General features: G+C 39.6%; 1 protein-coding gene across 53 annotated transcripts in view; it reads right to left on the reverse strand.

Annotated features, from left to right (window-relative positions):
• The window catches only part of Ncor1 (nuclear receptor co-repressor 1), a 141,752-nt gene that overhangs the window by 89,875 nt on the left and 28,294 nt on the right, over positions 1–23,583 (reverse strand). For all 53 annotated transcript variants that reach the window (XM_006532628.4, XM_017314369.2, XM_017314389.2 and 50 more), the window contains 3 exons: positions 17,338–17,530; positions 14,061–14,243; positions 5,283–5,396 (listed from right to left, as the gene is read on the reverse strand). In XM_006532628.4, coding sequence (XP_006532691.1) covers positions 5,283–5,396; positions 14,061–14,243; positions 17,338–17,530 — 490 coding nt within the window. The remainder of the gene's footprint in view (positions 1–5,282; positions 5,397–14,060; positions 14,244–17,337; positions 17,531–23,583) is intronic.

The raw sequence follows: 23,583 nt of genomic DNA on the forward strand, positions 1-23,583 counted from the left end.
CTATTACTTCAGCCACAATGAGCAAAATTCCCAAAGTACTGAGACTGCCACTATAGTCCCCAAGATGCTCAAATCTGTGGTGGCCAGCCCTTCCTTCCTGTCCCAGCCTACAGCTGCAGTAGGATGCTCCCCGCCCCCCCACCCAGGAGTTGTCAAAAATGGCGGCTCCCATGAAAATGGAGGTGCCATATATCCTCAGTCTACAACCTACAAAGGAGATGTCCACAGTGACCATACCTTTCCTGCCCGTGCCTACTGCCTTCTTGAGGAGCTGTGCACAGCAGTGACACCTTCCTTTTTGCTTACAGCCTTGGTGGAACACCATTGCCGGAGCAGTTTACAGGGGCAGCACCTCCTCTCCAGCTTCCCCCCAGAGATTGAGCCTCAGCAAAAGCTAGCTGTGGACTTCCCACCCTAACCCGTGGGCCTGATGCAAGGGAAAGTGGGTGAAGAAAACCACCAATCCCTGAACAGAAAAACCCACTAAACCCAAATCCTACGAATCCTCAATCTGAAAATCTGTGCCCTGAAAATCCCCACCCCCCCCCAAAAATATAGGCCTTTGTTCAATTTCCTCCTGCCCAACTTCTGAGAGTAGAAGGCAGACATCCCTAGATTCATCCTTCCACACCCTGGACCCTCCAATAAATCTCTCTCGTTAGATTTCCTGCCTAGTGTGACTCTCTCATTGGAAGAAGCAAAGAAGAAAGAGCAGGGCTGAAGCCCCTGAGCTGCTCAGCTCAGCTGGGGAGACCTCCCCAGAGACTTCAATGCTTTTGCTGAGGAGGCATCCTCAGAGCTGTGTGCTTCCTGAACTCCCATGTCGCAGGATGCCCTTCCACTGGGACACCTTCTCCCTCAGAGCTGTATGGGTACATGGCTTCTGAGTCCCAGGATACCCTTCCATCTGAACAGAAAGAAGCACTTACAGCCACTATACAAGGAGTAAGTGAAAGATGTACTTTTGTTGCTATGGCATCCTTCTGTCCTATGGCATAAGGACAGATAAGGTTATTCACTTTAAAAAGTTGCGGGAACAGTGCAGGTGTTACAAAGCACCCCAGAGCTGGCAGAGACACCCCGAGAAGCTTCCCTCCACTGCTCTAGGAGCACCTGCTATCATTAGAGAACAACAGAAGAACAACTACAAACTAGTAGTAAGGTATACCAAGAAAGTATCTGAAAGAGAACATTCTGACAGTTACTAAGAGTGAGTTAAGAATATTCCTCACACATGAATAAAACTGTAAAAGTAGGAAGCTAGGCCTCATGCTGAGACATGAAGTTTGGCTAGTCTTAGTCTGCAGAAGGAACAAGAAACCAGAAAGAAATGATCAAAACAGAAAAGGTCCAAAAGGAATTTCAGATTTGATAGTGGATATTAAGAAACATTTATCTCACAATCTAATGAAAACATTTATATAAGTAAAAACACAAATTAAGTTCTCTATCAGATCTTAATAATTTTTTAGTCTTCACATCCCAATTAGGGAACTACAACATTCACTAACTTAGAATTGTTTAGTGGGGACAATAGTTTATTTTAAAATATAACAAGTATCACTGAATCCATTTTATTTTAAAATAAACTAATACTAAAATCTTAGACATTAAAACAAGTGTAGTTATCCATCAGCTCCACTCTCTTGGTTTAACACAGAGGTAAAAAATTGGCCAAGAAGGTCACTAGCCCTAGTAATGTAGTACTGAAGGGTATTTCTTTTCTTGATTGATTTGATTTACTTTGGTTTTTCTGTATAGCGCTGGCTGTCCTGGAACTTGTTCTATAGTCCAGGCCGGCCTCGAACTTAGGGATCCACCTGCCTGTGCTTCCTGAGTGCTGGGATTAAAGGTGGTTAGCACACACTACCACCACCACACTCTGAAGGGTATTTCATAAAAACCAAAACTACACCATAAACCCTCTTCTCTCCCTCTTCTCAAACAAAGGGCAAACAGTGAGCTACTCTGAGCTACAGCCTTCCTGTAGGTATGGCACGAGGTAATACTTATCGCGCTTTTCCCTTACTGTCTTCCAACGTCATTAGATACATCTTCATGTAGCTTATTCCAGCCATTCAATAAACTGTACCTATTCTAAGCCCAACCAGTTAAGAATTGCCTACACTTTAACCAGCATTATGACATTTACCACATAGAAGTATACTTTATATATGACTCTCAACTATCTATGCAAATAGATACACAAATATAGGAGTTCAAGATTACTTTTATATTTTTTAATGATGAATTCAATTTTTCCCTCTTTCCCACCTTACTTTTTTTTTAGTGTGTATAGTGCATGTGCATATCCTGTGTTCTCATTGGTTGCTTAGCATACTTTGGAGGGAATGGGGGAGGAGACAGGGTCTCTCACTGAACCTGGACCTCACTAATTTGGCTAGGCTGGCTGACCTGTAAGACCCAGAGATATTCCTAGCTCTTCTTCCCCAGTGTTCAGATTACAGGTAAATGCTCTCACTCACAGCTTTTACATGAATGTTGGAGATATGAATTTATATCCTCAAGCTTGTGCAGCAAGCACTTTACAGACTGAAGCATCTCCCCAGCACCCACATTTTGTTATTCATCTACTGTAGAACACATCATTGAGATAAAAGGCTCAGAATAGAAATACAAATATTTTAGCATCATAACTCCACAGAACATAATATACAGAAGTATATTAAAGCATTTTTTTAAATAGACTTCCCATTCTGACAGACTTTTTACTGCCATACCATATCTGCATTAGATAAGAATATAGCTTTACCCATCATGTATTCTTGACTCTTATTTAGAATTGGTTCTTCAGATAAACGCTGTCTATAATGTTAGTCCTTTTTTTTTTTTTTTTGGTTGGTTTTTCGAGACAAGGCTTCTCTGTGTAGCCTTGACTGTCCTGGAACTCACTTTGTAGACCAGGCTGTCCAGAAATCTGCCTGCCTCTGCCTCCCAAGTGCTGAGATTAAAGGCATACGGCACCACACCTGGCTATAATGTTAGTCCTTAACCTAAGACCTCTCTTATCTTAATTACCTACAACTCATTCACTGACCCATTCTTTAGGAAGGGCTAATAAGAACAATAGTCTCTAATTTCTTGCTATTAACTATTATTCTATGACTTTTTCTACAAGCCTTCTTACTATTGTTTGTTCACATTTCATACCTTAAGTCTCTTAAGCCTGTTCCATTTTTTTTCCTGGCCTAAAATATTGTCGAAAATCTGATGACAATCTAATTCTTTTGCCTATGTAAGTCTTCATAGGGTTGCCTCACTCTCTTTAAACTGTTATAGTGATGCTAGGGCCAACCAAGGTCTTGAACATGCTAGGAACAGTGTTGGATGCCTCTTGGATTTCTGGGAGTACGAAAGGATATTAAAAAGCCAGCTGAGACTGAGAAAGTGAATTGGGTTAGCAGAGTGAGAAGAGAAGGCAATTGGTGTAGAAGATATTGTTAGAGGACAGCTGAGCCAGAAGCAGCTAAGCTGAGCAGAGAGGCCAGGACAGCTGTCATCATTTGGACCTGCTAGCGTGGGGACTGGGAGAAGAACTGTTTAAGCAGACTGAGGGAAGAATGGGTGGGAGAAACATTTGAAGGGGCTGGCCTGAAAACTGGGAGGAGGGTTGGCAGGGACTTAAGAGAACTAGTTTCTGTTCTAAAATAGCTAGACATTTTACAGCACACCTCATCTAACAGTTGCTTTGTGTATGAACAATATACTTTCAGATCTGGCTGCTATGCTTGTGACAATCTGTTTAAAACATATTGACTCTGATAAATCAACTTAGAACAAAGAAAATGAATTTAGACAATAGTCCTGATTCTGACATTATGATTGCTATTAGCTATGTCTTCCGTAATACTTAACTCTACTGTATGTTCTAGCTTAAGGACATCTGGAAGTTCATTGCAAAGCTTCTCTGCTGCAAAGTTCTCTTTATAGTGAAGTGAGAAGTTTCCCTTCTACTCCGAGGTTATTGATCAAAACCCAACACTGTCATCACAGACACAACTCACAGAACCATGTCCTGGATGGCCTAATTGGTCAAAATTTCCAAATTTAGAGAATAAAACAAGAAATTGTTTTATTAAAAATGAAAAAGCAAAATCCACCTAAAGGTCAAAGTCCACACTGAACTTTTTTAAGGTCAGCCATAACCCAGTTATTAACTCTCAGGCTAATAATGAAATTCTTTCCCTCATCCAAAGGTCATTTGTACTGAAATGTGACCAATTAGGCTTTGATATTAAATGCACCATAAGCAAATATTAGCAAGCATGCAGGGAAGGCATAGTGCCACACCTCTTTGTTCCTGGCATAAGAGGCACAGGCAAGCAGAAGTCTGTGAGTTTTAAGCCAACCTGGTCCACACAGGCTAGCCAGGACTACAAAGGGAGACCCTGATTTGAAACAAAAAACAAAACAAAAAATTTGCAAACAAGCATAACGATACATAACACTCAGGAGGCAAAGGCAAGAGGTTGCTTCAACTAAAAGGCTAGCGGAGTCTACACAGCCAAGTATAGAGGCCCATGCCATCTAGGACTACATGGTAACTGCCTGTCACAAAGAAAGAAAGGAAAGGAAAGGAAAGGAAAGGAAAGGAAAGGAAAAAGGAAAGGAAAGGAAAAAGGAAAGGAAAGGAAAAAGGAAAGGAAAGGAAAGGAAAGGAAAGGAAAGGAAAAAGGAAAAAGGAAAGGAAAGGAAAAAGGAAAGGAAAGGAAAAAGGAAAGGAAAGGAAAAAGGAGAGGAAAGGAAAAAGGAGAGGAAAGGAAAAAGGAGAGGAGAGGAGAGGAGAGGAGAGGAGAGGAGAGGAGAGGAGAGGAGAGGAGGAAGGGAGGGAAGAAAACAGGTACAGGATGGCTGTTTTATATTATGTACTGTTCAGTTTACATAGCAGTATGTATATGATAGAATTAGATGATAAAATTCTAACCAGTGAGTAATATTTATATAATATATAAGGCAAAACAACTCACATTTTAATATGATTAGAATAGAATATACTGGAGCTGGTGAGATGGCTCAGCGGTTAAGAGCACTGACTGCTCTTCCAAAGGTCCTGAGTTCAAATCCCAGCAACCACATGGTGGCTCACAACCATCCGTAACAAAATCTGATGCCCTCTTCTGGAGTGTCTGAAGACAGCTACAGTGTATACACATTTAATAAATAAATAATCTTTTTAAAAATGTATTTAAAAAAAGAATATACTGGAAAACAAAGTCAAACAGGTTTAAAGGCCTATGTTGTCAGAGGAAATGTAAACTTACCCGATTCTCATCATAAATAATTTGGACAATACTACGGTGTTTTTGTTCCACAGGAGGAGGGGACACAGGCTTCTCTGGTTCAGGGGGCTTAGCTGCTTCTTCTTCTAGCTGTTGCTAAGAGATCCAGAAAAAAAAATGTTAGACATCTGCTGCAGATCACTACTCACTAGCCAGAGAGAACACAGGCGACTGTGTACTTCATGTTGCTTCTACAGGATAAGCATTTACTCTACAAGGGTCTCAAGGATCCAAGAGCACAAAAGAAAATAACCAGATCCATTTTAATAACTAAACATCACAAATCATACTAAACTAGATAGATGTAAAACCAAAAGAGAAAACCTTGAATATTTTAATTTTGATAAAGAGAAACATTAAAGACAAATTAAGTTTAAGGAAAGAACCTTATTATACCTCTATTAGAATAACCTTTGACAACACTGGGGAAAGTTACATGTTACAGGTACATTGTATTTGTGAAGGTTTCTTGAGATTAGAGTATGCATTCCTAGCTCAGAGTAGAACCATGTCCAAACCCAACTGTTCTATCTATTGAATACTCCTCTTGTCAAGAGGCACTCAACAACTGGCATATAAATTATAAAGCAGCAGACTATCTATTAGCCTACGTTAGTCTGTCTAGGTTTGAACCTGAAGGCATGATTTTAATTAATTTTTTCCTAAACTTAAGCAATTATTTAGGCCACTTATACATGAAGTAGGGATAACAATACTATTTATCATACAGGGTTTTTTTTAAAAAAACAAGGATTAAATGATCTATATATAGCATACACTACAATTCTAAAAGCACAGTAAATATTATCTATTACTGTAAACAGGAATTTGTCTACCTTTATTGCTTTTTTTTTCCCAACATAAAACCTAGTAAATGCTCAACAAATATCAACATAGACGATTAGGTAGAGATAAAGTCTAATGTAAGAGAGAGGGAAAAAATGATCTATACTATAAAGAAGACCAACAGTAAGGTCCTGTAAGTTAGACCATATCCAACAGGGACTATGGAGGTACATAAAAGGGAGTGGGGAGTGAGACACAACACAGAAAAGAGAAATGAGAGCTAGAGAGATACCTCAGCTGACAAAGTATTTGCCTTGCATGCACAGGGACCCAGAGGTCACAGATCCCTAGAGCCACAGAAAAGGAGCTAAGCTTGATAGCACATGCCTGTAGTCCCATCCTGAGAAGGCAGACACAGGGAGAGCCTGGCATAATTAATCAGGGTGTTCTATGCCTGTTAAGAGATGCTGTCACCAAAATTAAGGTTGACAGCACCTAAAGAACAACACTTGAGGCTGGCCTCTGTCCACATGAACAAACAAACCTTCATGTATACTATACAGTCCATCATGCACACAGCCCATCATGTACAACTGAGACTGTTCTCTAAGCTCCACATGCACACACACTATCATGTGTGCATTTACAAATATAAACATACACATGCAGAGATGAATGTGAGGAATTCTGTCAGCAATCCCATGCATGAGTATTGTGCACTATGAAAGGAAAGGGAATGGGAACTGGGAAAGGGAACAGCATGGGGAAGAAACAATCAAATGGCTTGGAATAAAACCAAAAAAGTAAGAAATACAAAGTATTACAAAGAATACAATTATACCCACCAAAATGATGGGAAAACTTACTTCTAAAAGAACTATAATTGCACTTTAAAAAAATACTTGAGGATTAGGAGGGGTCTGGGAGGAGTAGAGGGAAGGGATTCTGTGGTCAAGATGTAATGAAAACCAAAAATGAATTAAAACAAACAAGAAAAAACACTGGAATCGCCAGTAGAAAAAAAAAATCTTCACAGGTACGTACACACACACACACATACACACACACACACACACACACACAAATATCTCCACTAGCTCAAACTGATTTAACCAATGTTTAAGTTCTGCCACACACTTATTAAAAAAAAATAATTACAAGGTTTAACTATTTCAGAGTTTAGAAATAATACAACATGGTCAGATCTTACCAAAATAGGAAAGGACAGATAAAGAAATAGTAAAGTCTAGCAAGATGGTAAAAGCAATTGCCTGATGACCTGAGCCCTAGGCACGAAAACCATGAATGGCAGTCTGAATATGCTTGCCCAGGGAATGGCACTATTAGAAGGTGTGGCCTTGTTGGAAGAAGTGTGTCACTGGGGATGGGCTTTGAGACCCTCCTAGATGCCTGAAGATAGTCTGCTGGCTCAGCTCCTCCAGCTCCATGCCTGCCTGGACGCTGCCATGCTCCTGCCTTGATGATAATGGACTGAACTTCTGAACCTGTAAGCCAGCCCCAACTAAATGTTGTCCTTTATAAGAGTTGCCTTGGTCATGGTGTCTCTTCATGGCAATGGAAACTCTAAGATAGAAGTTGGTACCAGGGACTAGGGTATTGCTGTGATAGGCCTGACCATATTTTTGTTTGGAAGAATATGGATTTGAGGACTCCCAATTTGGAAGGCCATGAAATGCTTAAAGTGGGATTTAAGGTACCATCCTAGTAGGAATATGAAAGGCAAGTGCTGCTGAGGGTGATTTGAACTGTGCAGGCCTGCTGGCACAGAGATTTCAGTGGTGGAATTATGTGGCCTAGAAACAGTTCTTGTGATGTTTTGGTGAAGAACATGGCTGCTTTTTGCCATTGTCTGAAGAATCTGCCTGAGGCTAAGAATAACTTTTGACAAAAGAAGTCTCAAAACAGCCTGGTATAAATTCTGTTGTGTAGTTACTAAAGTTCACTCTTTTGAAGAACATTTAATGAAAAGAAGCAAGCTGTGAAATAAAAAGTATAAAATGTATGATTCAAGCAATAAAGGGGCACCAGAAGGTAGAATGGAGTTAAATCCTCTGTTCAAGAAGATAAACAGATTAAAAGTGGTGAATTTGAGGAAATATCCCACCTAGCTAAATTTAGGTCCACAAATTGTAGTACAAGTCTTTAATCCTAGGAGAGAGGTAAGCAAATCTCTGAATTTAAGGCCAGCAAATTCCAGGTAAGAAAAGCTTAGGTCCAGGCATGGCGATACACACCTTTAAGCCTGGAATTCAAGAGACAGAACCATGCAGATCTCTGAGTTCAAAGTCAGTCTACAGAACAAGTTTCAGGACAGCCAAGCTTGGGCAGTGAAGGAAAGCATTGGAAAACAGAAAGTTGGTGAGGATATAATGTAACAAGGGGACCATGTTCCAGCCACAGAAAGCAGCTGAACTTTGGCAGCTTCGGTCATGTGTCTCTGGCTTTATAGTCAAGAGGAGGAGATTACTGGGAGAATTGATGCTGGTTAGCCCGAGCTAGGAAATCAGTGGTGATTAAGAAGAGACCAGCATCACTGAGGTGAAACCTTCTGGGAAGTGTTTTCTGAGAGCACAAAGAAGCTGTGTTCTAGAGATAGCCAAGGTTGTAGTACCTCATGCTGCACTTGGACTTGGTAATGTGTAAGAGTCACCCAGGTGGTAATGGTTTTGAAGGCAGGAAGGGGTCATGGAGAGCAGCTGAGGCTTGGCACTGTGAGAGGTCAGGGAAGGCTACTGGTGAAGGTGCTGCCTCAATTGCAGCTGAAGGCCCAAGACTGAAGGGGTCATGCAAAGAAGTTGAGGCTTGGCACCATGAAGAGAGCCTATAAGAGGCTATAGGAGAAGCCTAGTTGCAGCAGAAGATCCCAGTAGACTGGAGATGCCAGTACCGTGGGATGATCACCAAGAACAGCAGCAGCAGTGGAGTGGAGTCAACCAGAACCTAAAGTGCTACAGAGAGCAGAGCTGGAGAAGTGACCCAAGCCCTTTGGAGGAGCCCAGAAAATCATGTGTGGATCCCAGACATTGGGATAAGAAGCTTTGAAGTTGAAGTTGGCTTAGAGACCCCCAGATGTTATCGATGCCAGAGCCGTGGGATACCTGCTGAGGAAAGCTGCTAATAAGAAAAGGAACAAATCCAGAAGAAAGAAGTTTGTTGCAGTTAACACAGAGGAAAAAGAAATTGGAGATCTGAAGAGTGCTTTGACATCAGACATGGAGATACAGTTTGGAGTTTGCCCAGTTGGTTTCCTGTCTTGCTTCGGTCCAGTATTTCCTCACTATGGAAATTTGGGATAGTAATGTATGTCCTGTGATGTTGGAGGTATGTGACCTGCTTTTTGATTTTTGACTTTACAGAGGATTACAGACAAGAGATTGGATGAATCTCAGAAGAGACTTTGAACTTTGGGCTTTTAAACGTAGCTGAGATTGGGGGCCTTGTATTACGGGACTTCTGAAGTTAGACTAACTGTTTTAGCATTATTCTGTGACTAGTTATGTATGGCCTCTATAGACTCATGTGTTTAAACAGGCCCGTCAGGGCCAGGGAGTGGAATGTGGCAGTCTGAATACACTTGCCCCAGGGAGTGGCACTATTAGGAGGTGTGGCCTTGTTGGAGTGGAGGAAGTATGTCACTGTGGGGTGGACTCTGAGACCCTCCTCCTAGCTGCCCGAAGACAGTCTGTTCCTGGCTTCCTTTGGATAAAGATGTAGAACTCTCAGCTCCATGCCAGATTGGACTCAGCCATACTCCTATCTTGATGATAATGGACTAAATCTCTGAACCAGTAAGTCAGCCCTAATTAACTGTTGTCCTTTATAAGCGTTGCTTTGGTCATGGTGTCTCTTCACAGCAGTGGGAACTCTAACTAAGGCACCATGTAAAAGCAGAAGGAGAGAAGAAGCAAGTCTATTCTGTAACTGCCATGCCCACTGAGGCATGTGTACATGCTTGCACACACACAATATTTTTTAAAAAAGGAACAGGTAGGTGCAGTGGTTCACCCCACTAAATCCACTGATCAAGAAAGGCAGGAAGACTACACTGCATTCCAAGTCAGTTTACGGCAGTGGTTCTCAACCTAAGGGTCATGATCTCTTCGGGGGCTGAACAACCTTTTCCAAAGGGTCAGATATTTAGCATATCAGATATTTACATTACAATTCATAACAACAGGAAAAGTACAGTTATGAAGTAGCAACAAGATAATTTTATGGTTTGGGGTCAACCCAACATGAGGAACTGTATTTAAAGAACCACAGCGTTAGGAAGGCTGAGAACCACTGGTCTGAGGAACTGAGCTTCAAAGCTAGTCTGAGTTATATACATGAGCCTGTCTCGAAAAAAAAAATTATAACTTATTGCTTTCACAAACTTAAATCCGCATATAAGTACTGTTGAATTAAATTTATTTTTTAAGAAAATAAATAATGTGGCACAAATAAAGCTAAACCTAGGGGTGCGTGGGCCTTTTAAAACTAACAGATTAAAAGGAGGAAAAACTACAAGACTAACAAACATTTCTTTGTGAATAAAACTCAACTCAAAATTCCTTTATTACTAAAATATTTGCAATCAGGCATAATGGCTCACAGCACAAATTCCAATAGCTAGAAGGCTAAGACAAGGGTACCAGCAGTGTGAGGGCAGTTTGGGCTACCAAGGAAGATTCTACAAAAAAAAAAAAAAAAAAAAAAGATTTTCTACAAAAACTTAGGATAAAATCAAATAATAGCTAGGCATGATGGCACACACCTTTAATCCCAGCACAAGGGAGCAAGAGGCCAGCAGATCTCTGTGAGTTCAAGGTCAACCTAAGTCTACAAAGGGAGTCCAGGACAGAGAAGCCCTGTCTCAAAAAGCCAAATTAAAAAAAAAAAAAAATCAGTAATAAAATAAAAACATTGTTTTAAAAACATAAAGCAATAGAAAAACAGGAATGAAAACTTTTTAATGTTTATTCGTATGTGTGTTTGCCTGCTCTGATCACATAAAGCACATGTCACGGGTGGAGGTCAGAGAACAACTTGCAGAAGTCAGCTTTTTGTGGGGAAGAAGGGGTGGAAAGGTTAGAGACAGGGTTCTCTGTGTAGCCCTGGCTGTCCTAGAACTAGCTCTGTAGACCAGGCTGGCCTCAAACTCAGAAATCCGCCTGCCTCTGCCTCCCGATTGCTGGGATTAAAGGCGAGCACCACCAGTGCCTGGCTAGTTTCTTTTTTTAATAGCTCTCTTAGCACTAATGTCATGCTGTGATTTTAGTTTGCATTTCCTTAGTAATATTCTCCTTAATGATAATGTTGAGTGTTTTTGCATGTGCTTAATGGGTATATATGCATATTTTTTAGATAAATGTTTATTCATAAATCTTGGTTTTATGATGAGTTCTAAGAATTTTGTTTTGTCTATGGACTTGTACCTCTTTTCTCTTTCTGAGTTTTGACTTTTCCTTTTGCTAGTAATATGCTTTGATATATCAAAGTTTTATAATTTTTTTTTAAAGATTTATTTATTATTATATGTAAGTACACTGTAGCTGTTTTCAGACATACCAGAAGAGGGAGTCAGATCTTGTTACAGATGGTTGTAAGCCACCATGTGGTTGCCGGGATTTGAACTCTGGACCTTCGGAAGAGCAGTCGGGTGCTCTTACCCACTGAGCCATCTCACCAGCCCAAAGTTTTATAATTTTGTTGGTATAATATATTTACTTTTAAAATCATTTGGAGGGGAGGGGAGGGGAGGAAAGAAGAAGAGAGAAGAGGAGGAGAGAAGAGAAAAGAAAGAAAAAGAAACTAAAGTCAAATGTGGTATCAAATACTTGTGACCTTAATACAATAACACTCTATAATCTGGGGCCAAGCAGGCTGTACTACATAGAGAGAACCCTTCTATCACCTAAGTCCCACAGGATATATAGCCAAGAAGACTGGGAAAAATCCATTTTAAAACTAGTACATGAATGTGACAGCATAATAACTGTTTTTTTGTTTGGTTGTTTGGCTGGTTGGTTGGTTGGTTTTTGGTTTTTTGAGACAGGGTTTCTCTGTATAGCCCTGGCTGTCCTGGAACTCACTTTATAGACCACGCTGGACTCGAACTCAGAAATCCACCTGCCTCTGCCTCCCAAGTGCTGGGATTAACAGCGTATGGCACCATGCCCAGCCATAATAACTATTTTAAAGTAGCCATGGAGCTGGTGAGATGGCTTAGTGGGTAAGAGCACCTGACTGCTCTTCCGAAGGTCCAGAGTTCAAATCCCAGCAACCACATGGTGGCTCACAACCATCCGTAACAAGATCTGACTCCCTCTTCTGGTGTGTCTGAAGACAGCTACAGTGTACTTATAATAATAAATAAATCTTTAAAAAAAAAACCTAAAATAAAATAAAGTAGCCATGGAAGAAAATGGGTTAACTTCAGTTTGTGTTTTTTTATTTATAATATTTTTTATAATAAAGTTTAAAATAAAATTAAGATGTAAGTAGGTATGGGGCTGCAGAGATGGTTTCTTCTACAGGACCTGAGTTGGGTGCCCATCACCCATGAGGAAGTCCATTGCCACCTATAACTCCTAGCCCCAGTAATCTGAAACTCTCTCTGGCTTCTGAAAGGCATCCACACACATATACATAAATTAAAAAAATAAATCTTTAAAAACAGATACAAACCAAATGTTTATCAATTAATGAATAGATGAATATGGTATGATTCTACAATAGAATCAATTTAGTTATTAACAGTTTTAAAATGTTCATGTAAATATAACATAAGCAATTCTTGAAAATATGTCATAGGATTCTACCTAACTGGATAATTCACATAGACAATAACAAACAAGTGGATTCCAGAAGATAGTCTCTGTTTCTACCACTTCCTAAGTATTAATGAATTTGGGTTTCTTTTAAAAGTGACAAAAATGTTCTAGATTCAATAGTGGTGATAACCTGCAAAAATTTATTAATATATTACAAGTATTTAATTGCACACTTCGAAAAAATAAATACTGTGGTGTGAAATACATTTCAATTTTAAAAGGTGCTTCACCAATTTGGTTTTAATAGAATGAATCTATAGTACTAGTTACTCAGGAAGTGACGCAGGGGATCATTTAATCTCTTAAGTTTAGTGTCAACCTAGGCAACATATTCAATGAGCACTTATCTCAAAAACAAAACAAAGTGCAACTATCTCCTCAAATAAAACTATTGAAAATAATGACATGATATGCTAGAAAATTTTAACTGTAGGAAAACAAAATGAGACTACCTATGCATAATACTGCCATATGTAAAATTACCATTTTAGCAACCTTACTATCATCTACTACACATAAACACCATACAGCAGTGCTTCTCAACCTGTGGTCACAACCACTTTGGGAGGTGAGCAACCTTTTCACAGGGCACAGGGATCGCCTAAGACCAACAGAAAACACAGACATTTGCACTATGATTCAGAGTAAAATTACAGTTATGAAGTAGCAACAAAAAATAATGTTCTGAGGGCTGGTGAGATGGCTCAGTGGTTAAGAGTGCTGACTGCTCTTCTGAAGGTCCCGAGTTCAAATCCCAGCAACCACATGGTGGCTCACAACCATCCGTAACGAAATCTGATGCCCTCTTCTGGAGTGTCTGAGGATAGCTACAGTGTACTTACATATAATAAATAAATAAATCTTTAAAAAATAAATAAATAATAATGTTCTGGTTAGGGTCACCACAACATGAGGAACTGTACTAAAGGGTTACAGCACTAGGAAAGTTGAGAACTCCTGCCATACCCTATCTTATAGGCAGAACAGTACAGTACAAGTACAGCAGGAGAAATGAAGGAATGGTACGAAGGAAACGACCAGCAGAGAGGAGTAAGCAGAACAAACGCTCACAGAAAGCTTCTCGCAGCGTCTTCTAGAACACGGAGGACGGTAACCAGGGAGGGCTTGCCACACTTACTTGTTTCTTTTTCAATTTAAGGATCTGCTGCTCTACTTTTGCAATCTCTCGGTCTACCCGGTCCATACTCTGTATTAACTCCTCCTTTGAAAGCTTTGAAGGTGAAGCATTTTGGTCATCTCCACATGGTTGCCCAGCCAAAGGAGAGGATGGAGCTTCATGTTTGCTTCCAAATGCTGAATCCTTTAGAAGAAAAATCATAAAACAATTTACTTCTCACTAACAGCCAATGTTAGAGTCAAGAATGTCTTAACAGAAAACATAAACTTTAAAACACTGTAGAGTCTGTCTGTCTCTGTCTCTCTCAGCATACAAACAGCCTTTATTAGTTGCAATGATAAATGAAGACATGCCAACTACTGCTCCTGGGGGTGACATAAACAAACGCCACCCCTGCTCTTCAACAGCAGTGCACTATTTCTCTTATGGTACTCAATTTTCATATTCACACACACTTGCAACTGTATATAAAGCAATACATATACATGTTTATACTTTTATAGCTTGGATATATCATTCATTACTCTTTTTAAAGATTCTCTCAGCTGGGTGGTGGTGGCGCACACCTTTAATCCCGGCACTTGGGAGGCAGAGGCAGGTGGATTTCTGAGTTCAAGGCCAGCCTGGTCTACAGAGTGAGTTCCAGGACAACCAGGGCTACACAGAGAAACCCTGTCTCAAAAAAACCACAAAAAAAGAAAGAAAGAAAGAAAGAAAGAAAGAAAGAAAGAAAGAAAGAAAGAAAGAAAGAAAGAAAGAAAGACAAAAAGAAAGACAAAAAGAAAGAAAGAAAGAAAGAGTCACTGAATTGTTACTTGGGATTAATTCAAAATTTCCAACAGTTTTTGAAATATCCCTAGACATACTTCTGCCATTTGTACAAATCAGCATTCACATCATTAATAATTACAAAACCAAAATACCAATAAACCCTGGAAAACACTAGAGCATCAAATATTCAACCAAGATTTACTTCTTTGTACAAAAATAAACAAGTAGCAGAGTGTGGTAGCTTACATCTGTAATCCTTGTACTTTTGGAAGCCGAAGGATTGCTACAAGAGTAGCGCCCTGGACTACACAGTAAGGAAGACAAGGTAAGAGAGGTGGTGCACCAAGTAAAGGCACTTACTACCAAGCCTGACAACCTGAGTTTAATTAACAGACATGATAGACAAAGAGAACCAAAAGTCACAAAAGCTGTCTACACACACACACATGTGCACACGCACGCACAGTGGTTAAGAGTGCCCACTGCTCTTGCAGAGGCTCCAAGCTGGGTTCCTGGCACTCCTGTCGGGAGGCTAACTGCGCTGCGTAACTCAAGCTCCAGAGGCTCTGAGTTCTGTCTGCCTCCTCAGCACTCTGCACTCACACACACATAGATAAGCACAATTTTTACTTAAAATTTTTAAAGAAGATCATATTAAGAAACCATCACTATATTTTAATGAAAAGGTTACCAGGTAGAAATGTAGCTTGGTGCTAGAGTGTGATACATAAGGTCCTTATATCACAAAAAAGACAGAAAAGGTTAATGACAGGAGAGCTTCTAAAACTGCTTTTTCTAAAATAAATATCCACATATGCTAAACATCTGCAGTGTACAGATTTAATGATATAAAACAGATAATCAAAACTATAACCACAGCAATATAACAAGAATATAACAGAGAAAGAAACAAACATTCATAAGAGAAAGTAATAAACACAAGGCGAAAATTATTGAATCTCAAAAAAACTGTCATAAGTTAATATGTTATTCAAAATGTCATAAAACATTTAATATCTAAAGCAGTTAAGTAAAAGTGATTTAGTTGTAATTAATAATGCATTGTGTGTGACTGGAAAGATTTCTCAGCAGCTGCTCTTCCAAAAGTCTTGAGTTCAATTCCCAGCAACCACATCATGGCTCAAACCCACCTATAATATGATCCGATGCCCTCTTCTGGAATGCAGGTATACATGTATATAGAGCACTCATACACAAACATAAATCTTAGTAATAATGCATGTGCACTTGAAAGTTGCTAAGATTTTAATTGTTTATGACACAAAAATAATTCTAAGTACATAAAGCGATGGATATGCTGGGCATGGCGGTGCACACCTTTAATACCAGCACTCGGGAAGCAGAGGCAGGCGAATCTCTGGAAGTTGAAGGCCAGCCTGGTCTACAGAGCAAGTTCCAGAACACCCAGGGCTACAAAAAGAAACCCTGTCTTAAAAGCCCAACATCCCCCTTCCAAAAAAAGCACAAAAATCCAAGTGATGGCTATATCAATTATTTGATTTAATCATTCCACAATGTACATGTATCAAAATACGACACTACTCTGGAACTACAGACAGCTTTTAGTTAACTAATGAGAGCAACGGGTTGTCACTCACAAATTATAAATTTACAGAATATTTTTCCTTTGAAATCTCTTTTTTTCTTACTTTAAAACAATAACAAAAACAGGGCCTCATGTATCCCAGACAGGTCAAGGAAAACCTACTTTCCAGGTGTACACAATACCATGCCTGGTTTATATAGTTCTGGAGACTCGAACCCAGAGCTTAAGTGTGTAATAGTTATATAACTCAATAACCATTTCTCTATAATTTTTATATAAAGTTAAACCTTAGATAAAACTTTATCCTATGAGCACATGCATCCTATGTTAATAAATCAAAAGAGCTTTTTAAAATTAACAAGATTTTCTGTGCATGGTGGAGTACTGGGAATTCAGAGGCAGGAGAATTTCTGTGAGCCAGCTTAACCTACATAGTGAGTTCTAGACCATCAGGGCTAGATATGGAGACTCTGTCTCAAAAAGAGGGGAAATTTTTCCCCCCAGAAACAAAACACAAGACAGTAAGGGTGCTTGCCATGAAACCTGATGCCCAAGTTCAACCCTAGGCCCCACGGGGCGGAAGGAGATAACTGAGTCCTCCAACCTCCCATCCATGCCTTGGTGCAGAAGCCTCCCTGCCACCACACAAGTAAGATAAATACGACAAAACTGAGTCTTCAGTATCTCTGGCCACATTGTACAAAGCAGCAAACAATGTATGAAAATTATTGAACTCCTCAAAAGTCAAAGGTACCACCAATTTTGAAATCTGAAGCACTTAGTCTGTGGTTTGCAGTTTTACCTAACACCTTTACTCCCATAACACTAACCTTTTAGAGGCTGTGAGAATGTTGGCTTCTCTTTTAGGCACTCTGCCTAAAATTGGTTACAAAAACATTACAAACCTAAGTTCCACGGAACAAGAAAACAAACATTTACCTTCTTAGCATCTGCAGACGACCTCAAGCCTTCTGGCAGCGAGTGAACTAAAGGTAAAACCGCAGCACTAACACGCTGGAAATGGGCATCAGAAACTGGCTCCAGGCGTGGGCGCTTGGACTCCAAGGAATCATGATCCACCGGTGAGGGTCCTGAGTGAAACTGTTCATATCCAGTTCTCCTTTCTTGAGGCCTAATACATTCCAAAAAATAAAAATAAAAACAAAGCAAAAACCATCTGAAAATTGTTAAGTGACATTTAAACCTTTGCTAACACCCCTATTAGACATCAGAGTGAGCGAAAGGTCATACTTACTTCCAAAATGAATTGCTGCCCACTCTACCTATTCCAGAACAATATTCAGCATGCCCACAATATGCATCCCAGGATAGCCACGCATGAAGCACAACACATTTGTAGATAACAAAGTCATGTACAATGTCAAAAGGTTAGACACACCTGAATGTCACCCGAATAGTATTAACATTTCTAACAGAGTATCTCTTTGGGATGAAGAGAAAGACTAATACAGAAATGAAAAGCTTAATACAAGATTTTTATTTGTAAAACTAAGTTACAAAAAGAGATCCAAAAAGTCCATGTTAAAGGGCTGTCACTTGCCATGCAAGCACAAGGGCCTGAGTTCAGATCCCCAGAACCTATATACAGCTGGCTACTTGCCCACTCCAGTGTCAACATACACACATAGGTTGGATTTTTAAAATATTTTTATTTTATGTGGATGAGTGCTTGCCTGCATATACATGTAAGTGCATCACATGCATGCCTGGTCCCTGAAGAATCCAGAAGACAGAGTCGATCCCCAGAACTGGAGTCAATCATAGCTATGAGCAAGGACGTGCAAGCTGGAAACCAAACCTGGGTCCTCTGCAAGAGCAAGTGCTCTCAACCACTGAGCCACCTCTACAGCCTCACCTCACACAACTTTTTAAAAATGCTTTAAGAGTCAAGATACCTTGTTTTAAAATCAAGATAATGTGGATCAAACAGTCAGAGCAAGAAAGCCAGGCAGTTGTGGCCCACACCTTTAATTCTAGCTCTCAGGAAGCAGAGGCAGGTGGAGACCATCCTGGTCTCAGGTCTACAGAGTGAGTTCCAGGACAGCCAGGGCTACACAGAGAAACCCTGTCTCAACAACAACAAAGTAGAAAATCATTTTGTGTACACTTTTCAAAAGCATGTCTTTAAAGATTCTAAACACACTAAGGTGTAGGTATTTGCAAGCTGTGCCATTTTGTTAACTCTGTCAATGTTCAATATTTCCACCTGTTAGAGAGCCATTTAAAATTTAACTGAATATTTAATATTGCTTGATGTGAATTTTTAAAACCTACACTGGCTTATTTATAACTACCAGTCCTTTACCATGGCTTTCTTTCTTTGTTTATCTGATTCCATTGCCTACAAATTCTATAGTAAGTTTTAGATGCTTAGTGATTTCATATCTAAAAATACCTGCCTGTTGCTTTAAGCCTTAATCTTGTTTGGTGTAATATTTTTGAATCTCAATTTCTTTTTCTAGGAACGTTAAGCTATTGTCTCATGGTCTCCTGCCACTAGATTGAGCACTATTCACATTTAGAACCAGACACTATTCTACCCTGAGAAGGAACTGGATGCTTCCTGAATTCCTCCTCGTCTTTTACTTCTTGAATTTTAATAATTTAACCAGGACTGTCTCCCTCTATTTTCTCTTGCTCAGGGGCACTGTGGCAGCCCTTGTTCCATTGAGTTTTCCTTGCCATTGTCTTGTTGAATGTCATGTGTTTGCCTGCTCTGGGCCAGAAATTGTGATGGGCATGACTTTCTACACACTTTCTGCCGAAAGAGGGAGCAAGAGAGAAATTCAGTCTTGTTTAACAACCTTTGTTGATGTCCTGTTCCACTGTGACAGACATGTAAAACATGCCTAGATAGCCTATTACTTTACAAACTGACCCATGCTGAGAAACCAGGTAGCAGAATGGAAATTATCAAAAGAATCATTTACCAGCACTCCATTTAAATCTGAGGTTTTTAGTGACTTCCTTTCCTTTTCAATACTATTTCTTTGAGAGTAAAGTTAGGAAATAGAAAGTCAAGTCATGCCGGGCACTCAGGAGGCAGAGGCAGGCGGATCTCTGAGTTGGAGGCCAGCCTGGTCTACAGAGTGAGTTCCAGGACAGCCAGGGGAACACAGAGAAACCCTGTCTCAAAAAAACAAACAAACAAACAAAAAAAGAAAGTCAAGTCATTCAAGATTTTTCTAATTTCTTCCCTGAATCTTCTCAATTTCCTGGCAATAATTGTACACATTTATGTTTTAATTCAGTATTTTTTTTAGTCCTTTTCCTTTTTAAATGTGTCTGTATATTTGCTAAATGATTTAAAAAAGAAAAATTAAACAACACAAAAGAGAAAGATGGACTAGATTGCATTTGTTTAGTTAGTTAGTGTGTGTGCACATGTGGGTCTGAGGACAGCCACAGGGAGCCCGTCCTCTCCCTCTACTAGGTGGGTTCTGCTGATCTAATCCAGGCATCATCACCCTCTGAGCGGTTTCACTGGGAAAGCAGTAGGATATTGTTTAAATGTCCATATTAGCAATTGTAAAAGACATCGTAGGTATTTAAAATTATATTATATGGATATAATTTTTAAAAACATATTGGGGGGCTGAAGGAATTGTTCTTTTTAATAGTTCTTTCAGAGGACCCAAATTTGATTCCAAGCACCCAATAGCAATTTACAGCCACATATAACTGCAGTTGCAGGGAATCAAAGTCCTCCTCCAAAGGCACTGCACTTATGTAGCACAAACCAACATATTAGCAAAACACCCATACACATTTGAAACAAAACAAAACATGGTGTTGAACTAAAAACTTACAGACTACCAGAAAGGGATAGAAAGTCCCAAAACAAGCCAAACACATATGATAAACTAATCTTTTACAGGAGTAGCAAGAGATCATGAGAGGGAAAAAAATCATTTTTTTTAAAGGCATCACATGCTGGGGAAAGTGGATTTCTACACAGACAAGAATGAAATTAGAGACATGATACAGAAAAACCAGATGAAAATGAGAGAAGATGAAATGCGAGGGCAGCCAGAGAATACAGAGGGAGCAGGCACTGGCCTTGGCAGTGATTTTTTTTTTTTTTTTTGCTAACATAACATGATCTCAGGCCACAAAAGTAAATACCTGGGATTATATATCAAGCTCAAAAGTTTCTGCAGAACAAATGAATAAAGTGAAACAGAAAACTAGAAAAAGGTTTGCAAATATATACCTAATATACAAGCTTTATAAAGAATTCAAATAACCCAAAAGCACAGTTAATCATGTGGGGCTAAGGAAATGGCTCAGTCCATTACACCTGCCACACAAACATAAGGGCCTGGGTCAAGCTCCCCACGGTCCAGGTACCGAGCCAGGGAATGGGCAAACTGATGGAGTTACAGTTTCAATGAGAGAGCCATCTCAAAAACGTAAATAGGCAGAGTTTCTACTTGAGGCAAGCAGAACAGCCCCAGCAGAAGGGTGGAAGGAAAAGGAGCTCTGCCTAAGCACGAGCTGGTGACCTGGGATGCACAGTCACGGTCAGAACCACTTGACTTCAAGTGGACTTCAACAAGTTTGCCCCTAAGGCACTCAAAGAACCCCAGGAGCCTGCTATGAAGGAGGAGAGATTCTAGGTGTGAGTAACTACCTACACCAGGCTCCCCAAAGGAATAAGAAATGTTCTATATTGTATACATGTACATTTGCCCAGAAAAATACAATGAGAATCAAAACTGACTAGACAAGTTCTATTCTTTGGTAACTATGTCCATTAACTCATTCAAACTCCTATAGGCAGGCTGCCTGGGACAGGGAGATGGGAACAATTACAGAAGACAGCTGAAATCTACCTGAGCCTCCATATACTAATTTCACATGGACACACACAAACACACACAAATCACAATTTTAAATAAAGAGCAAATCATGGCTACATATTTTTCTAGACAATAAAAAGTAAGACTGCCAAGAGGTATGTGAAATAGCATCCAATACTATTAATTAATAGGAAAATGCAAATCAAATGGTTATGAGATACCATGTCCCGTTTAGCACCCATTAAGATTCCTATTACTAGCCGGGCGTGGTGGTGCACGCCTTTAATCCCAGCACTCGGGAGGCAGAGGCAGGCGGATTTCTGAGTTTGAGGCCAGCCTGGTCTACAGAGTGAGTTCCAGGACAGCCAAGGCTACACAGAGAAACCCTGTCTCGAAAAACCAAAAAAAAAAAAAAAAAAAAAAAAAAAATTCCTATTACTGGGCTGAAGAAATAGATCCATGGTTAAGAGCAATGGCTGTTATTCCAGAAGATCCACGTCTGATTCCTAGAATCCACTTGGCAATTTATAACTGGTCTATAGCTATACCCTGGGAAATCCAGCGCTCTCTGCTGGGCTCTGGGGGCACTGCAGGCATGTGCTGTATGGACATGTACAAAGGCAAACACCTATAGAAAATATAAAACAAAGAGCTGGGTATAGTGCTGTACTTCTTTAATCCTATCCTTCAAGAGGCAGAGGTAGGTGGATCTCTGTAAATTCAAGGCCAGCCTGCTCTGTATATAGTGAGTTTCAGGCCAACCAGGACAACATAGTGATCCTGTCTCTACCCAGTTGATTAGTTAAAATTAACTCAAACAAATCAGTGGCCTTTCTCTACACAAAGAATAAACAGGATGAGAAAGAAATTAGGGAAACAACACCCTTCACAATAGTCACAAAAATATAAAATACCTTGGTGTGACTCTAAGGAAGTGAAAGATCTGTATGACAAGAACTTCAAGTCTCTGAAGAAAGAAATTAAAGAAGCGCTCTGAAAATGGAAAGATCTCCCATGCTCATGGATTGGCAGGATTAATATATAATAGTACTATAGATTCATTCTATTAAAACCGAATTTTAAAAATTCCTATTATCGGGGGCTGGCGAAGTGGCTCAGTGGGTAAGAGCACTGACTGCTCTTCCAAAGGTCCTGAGTTCAAATCCCAGAAACCACATGGTGGCTCATAACCATCTGTAATGAGATCTGACGCCCTCTTCTGGTGTTTCTGAAGACAGGTACAGTGTACTTATTTATTAGAGTGAGCAGAGACGACCAGAGCAAGCAGAGGTCCTAAATTCGGTTCACAACAACGACACAAAGGCTCACAACCATATGTATAGCTACGGTGTGTACTCATATACATAAAATAAATAAATAAATAAATCTTTTAGAAAAAATATTTCTATTATCAAAAAGCAAATATGGACAAGGATGTAGAAAAAAAACAAATTCTTGTGGAGTGATGGCAAGTATAGACTTGTATAGATAGAATATGACAATTTTTTTTTTTTTTTTTTTTTTGGTCTTCGAGCCCTGGCTGTCCTGGAACTCACTCTGTAGACCAGGCTGGCCTTGAACTCAGAAATTCGCCTGCCTCTGCCTCCCGAGTGCTGGGATTAAAGGTGTGCACCACCACCGCCCGGCGAATATGACAATTTTTAAAGAAATAAATATATATGCCCTTTCACATTCATTACAATGTCAACAGTCAAGACGAAAATAATTGTAAGTATTTGTTGCTGGACAAATTAATAAACTGTATGATATATATAAACAAAAACACACACATGCACGAGAAAATGTTACTCGGGTCTTAGATAAAAGATGAGATTTTCCTTTAATTAAAATACTCATGTGCCTAGAAGACATTAGATTTATTGAAATAAACCAGACATAGAAAGATAATGTTTTATGATCTCACTTATATATGTTTGGCATATAAAAAAAACATTCAAATATGGTAAAGCAGACATAACCAGAAATTACAAAACACTAGATATAATGGGTAGGTAAGCCCAAATATCTAATGCATAAAACTAGGAATGAATGTAATAAAACTATACTGTATTTGGGATTATTTTTTTCAATAAATATTTTTTAAAATATTTATTTTGGGCCAGGTACGGTGGCACATATCTTTTGACCCAACTCTCAGAAGGTAGAGGCAGGCGGATCTCTTTGAGTTCAAGGTCAGTCTGGTCAACAGAGTGAGTTCCAGGACAGCCAGGGTTACATAGAGAAATCCTGCCTTAAAAATACCAAGAGAGCCGGGCGTGATGAATTACTGTGTGCTTGGTACTCTTGGAGGTCAGAAGAAGACACTGGCATTCCTGGAACTGGAGTTATGGATGGTTGTAAG

This window comes from Mus musculus, chromosome 11 (assembly GCF_000001635.26).
Source record: "Mus musculus strain C57BL/6J chromosome 11, GRCm38.p6 C57BL/6J".
Taxonomy (NCBI): domain Eukaryota; kingdom Metazoa; phylum Chordata; class Mammalia; order Rodentia; family Muridae; genus Mus; species Mus musculus.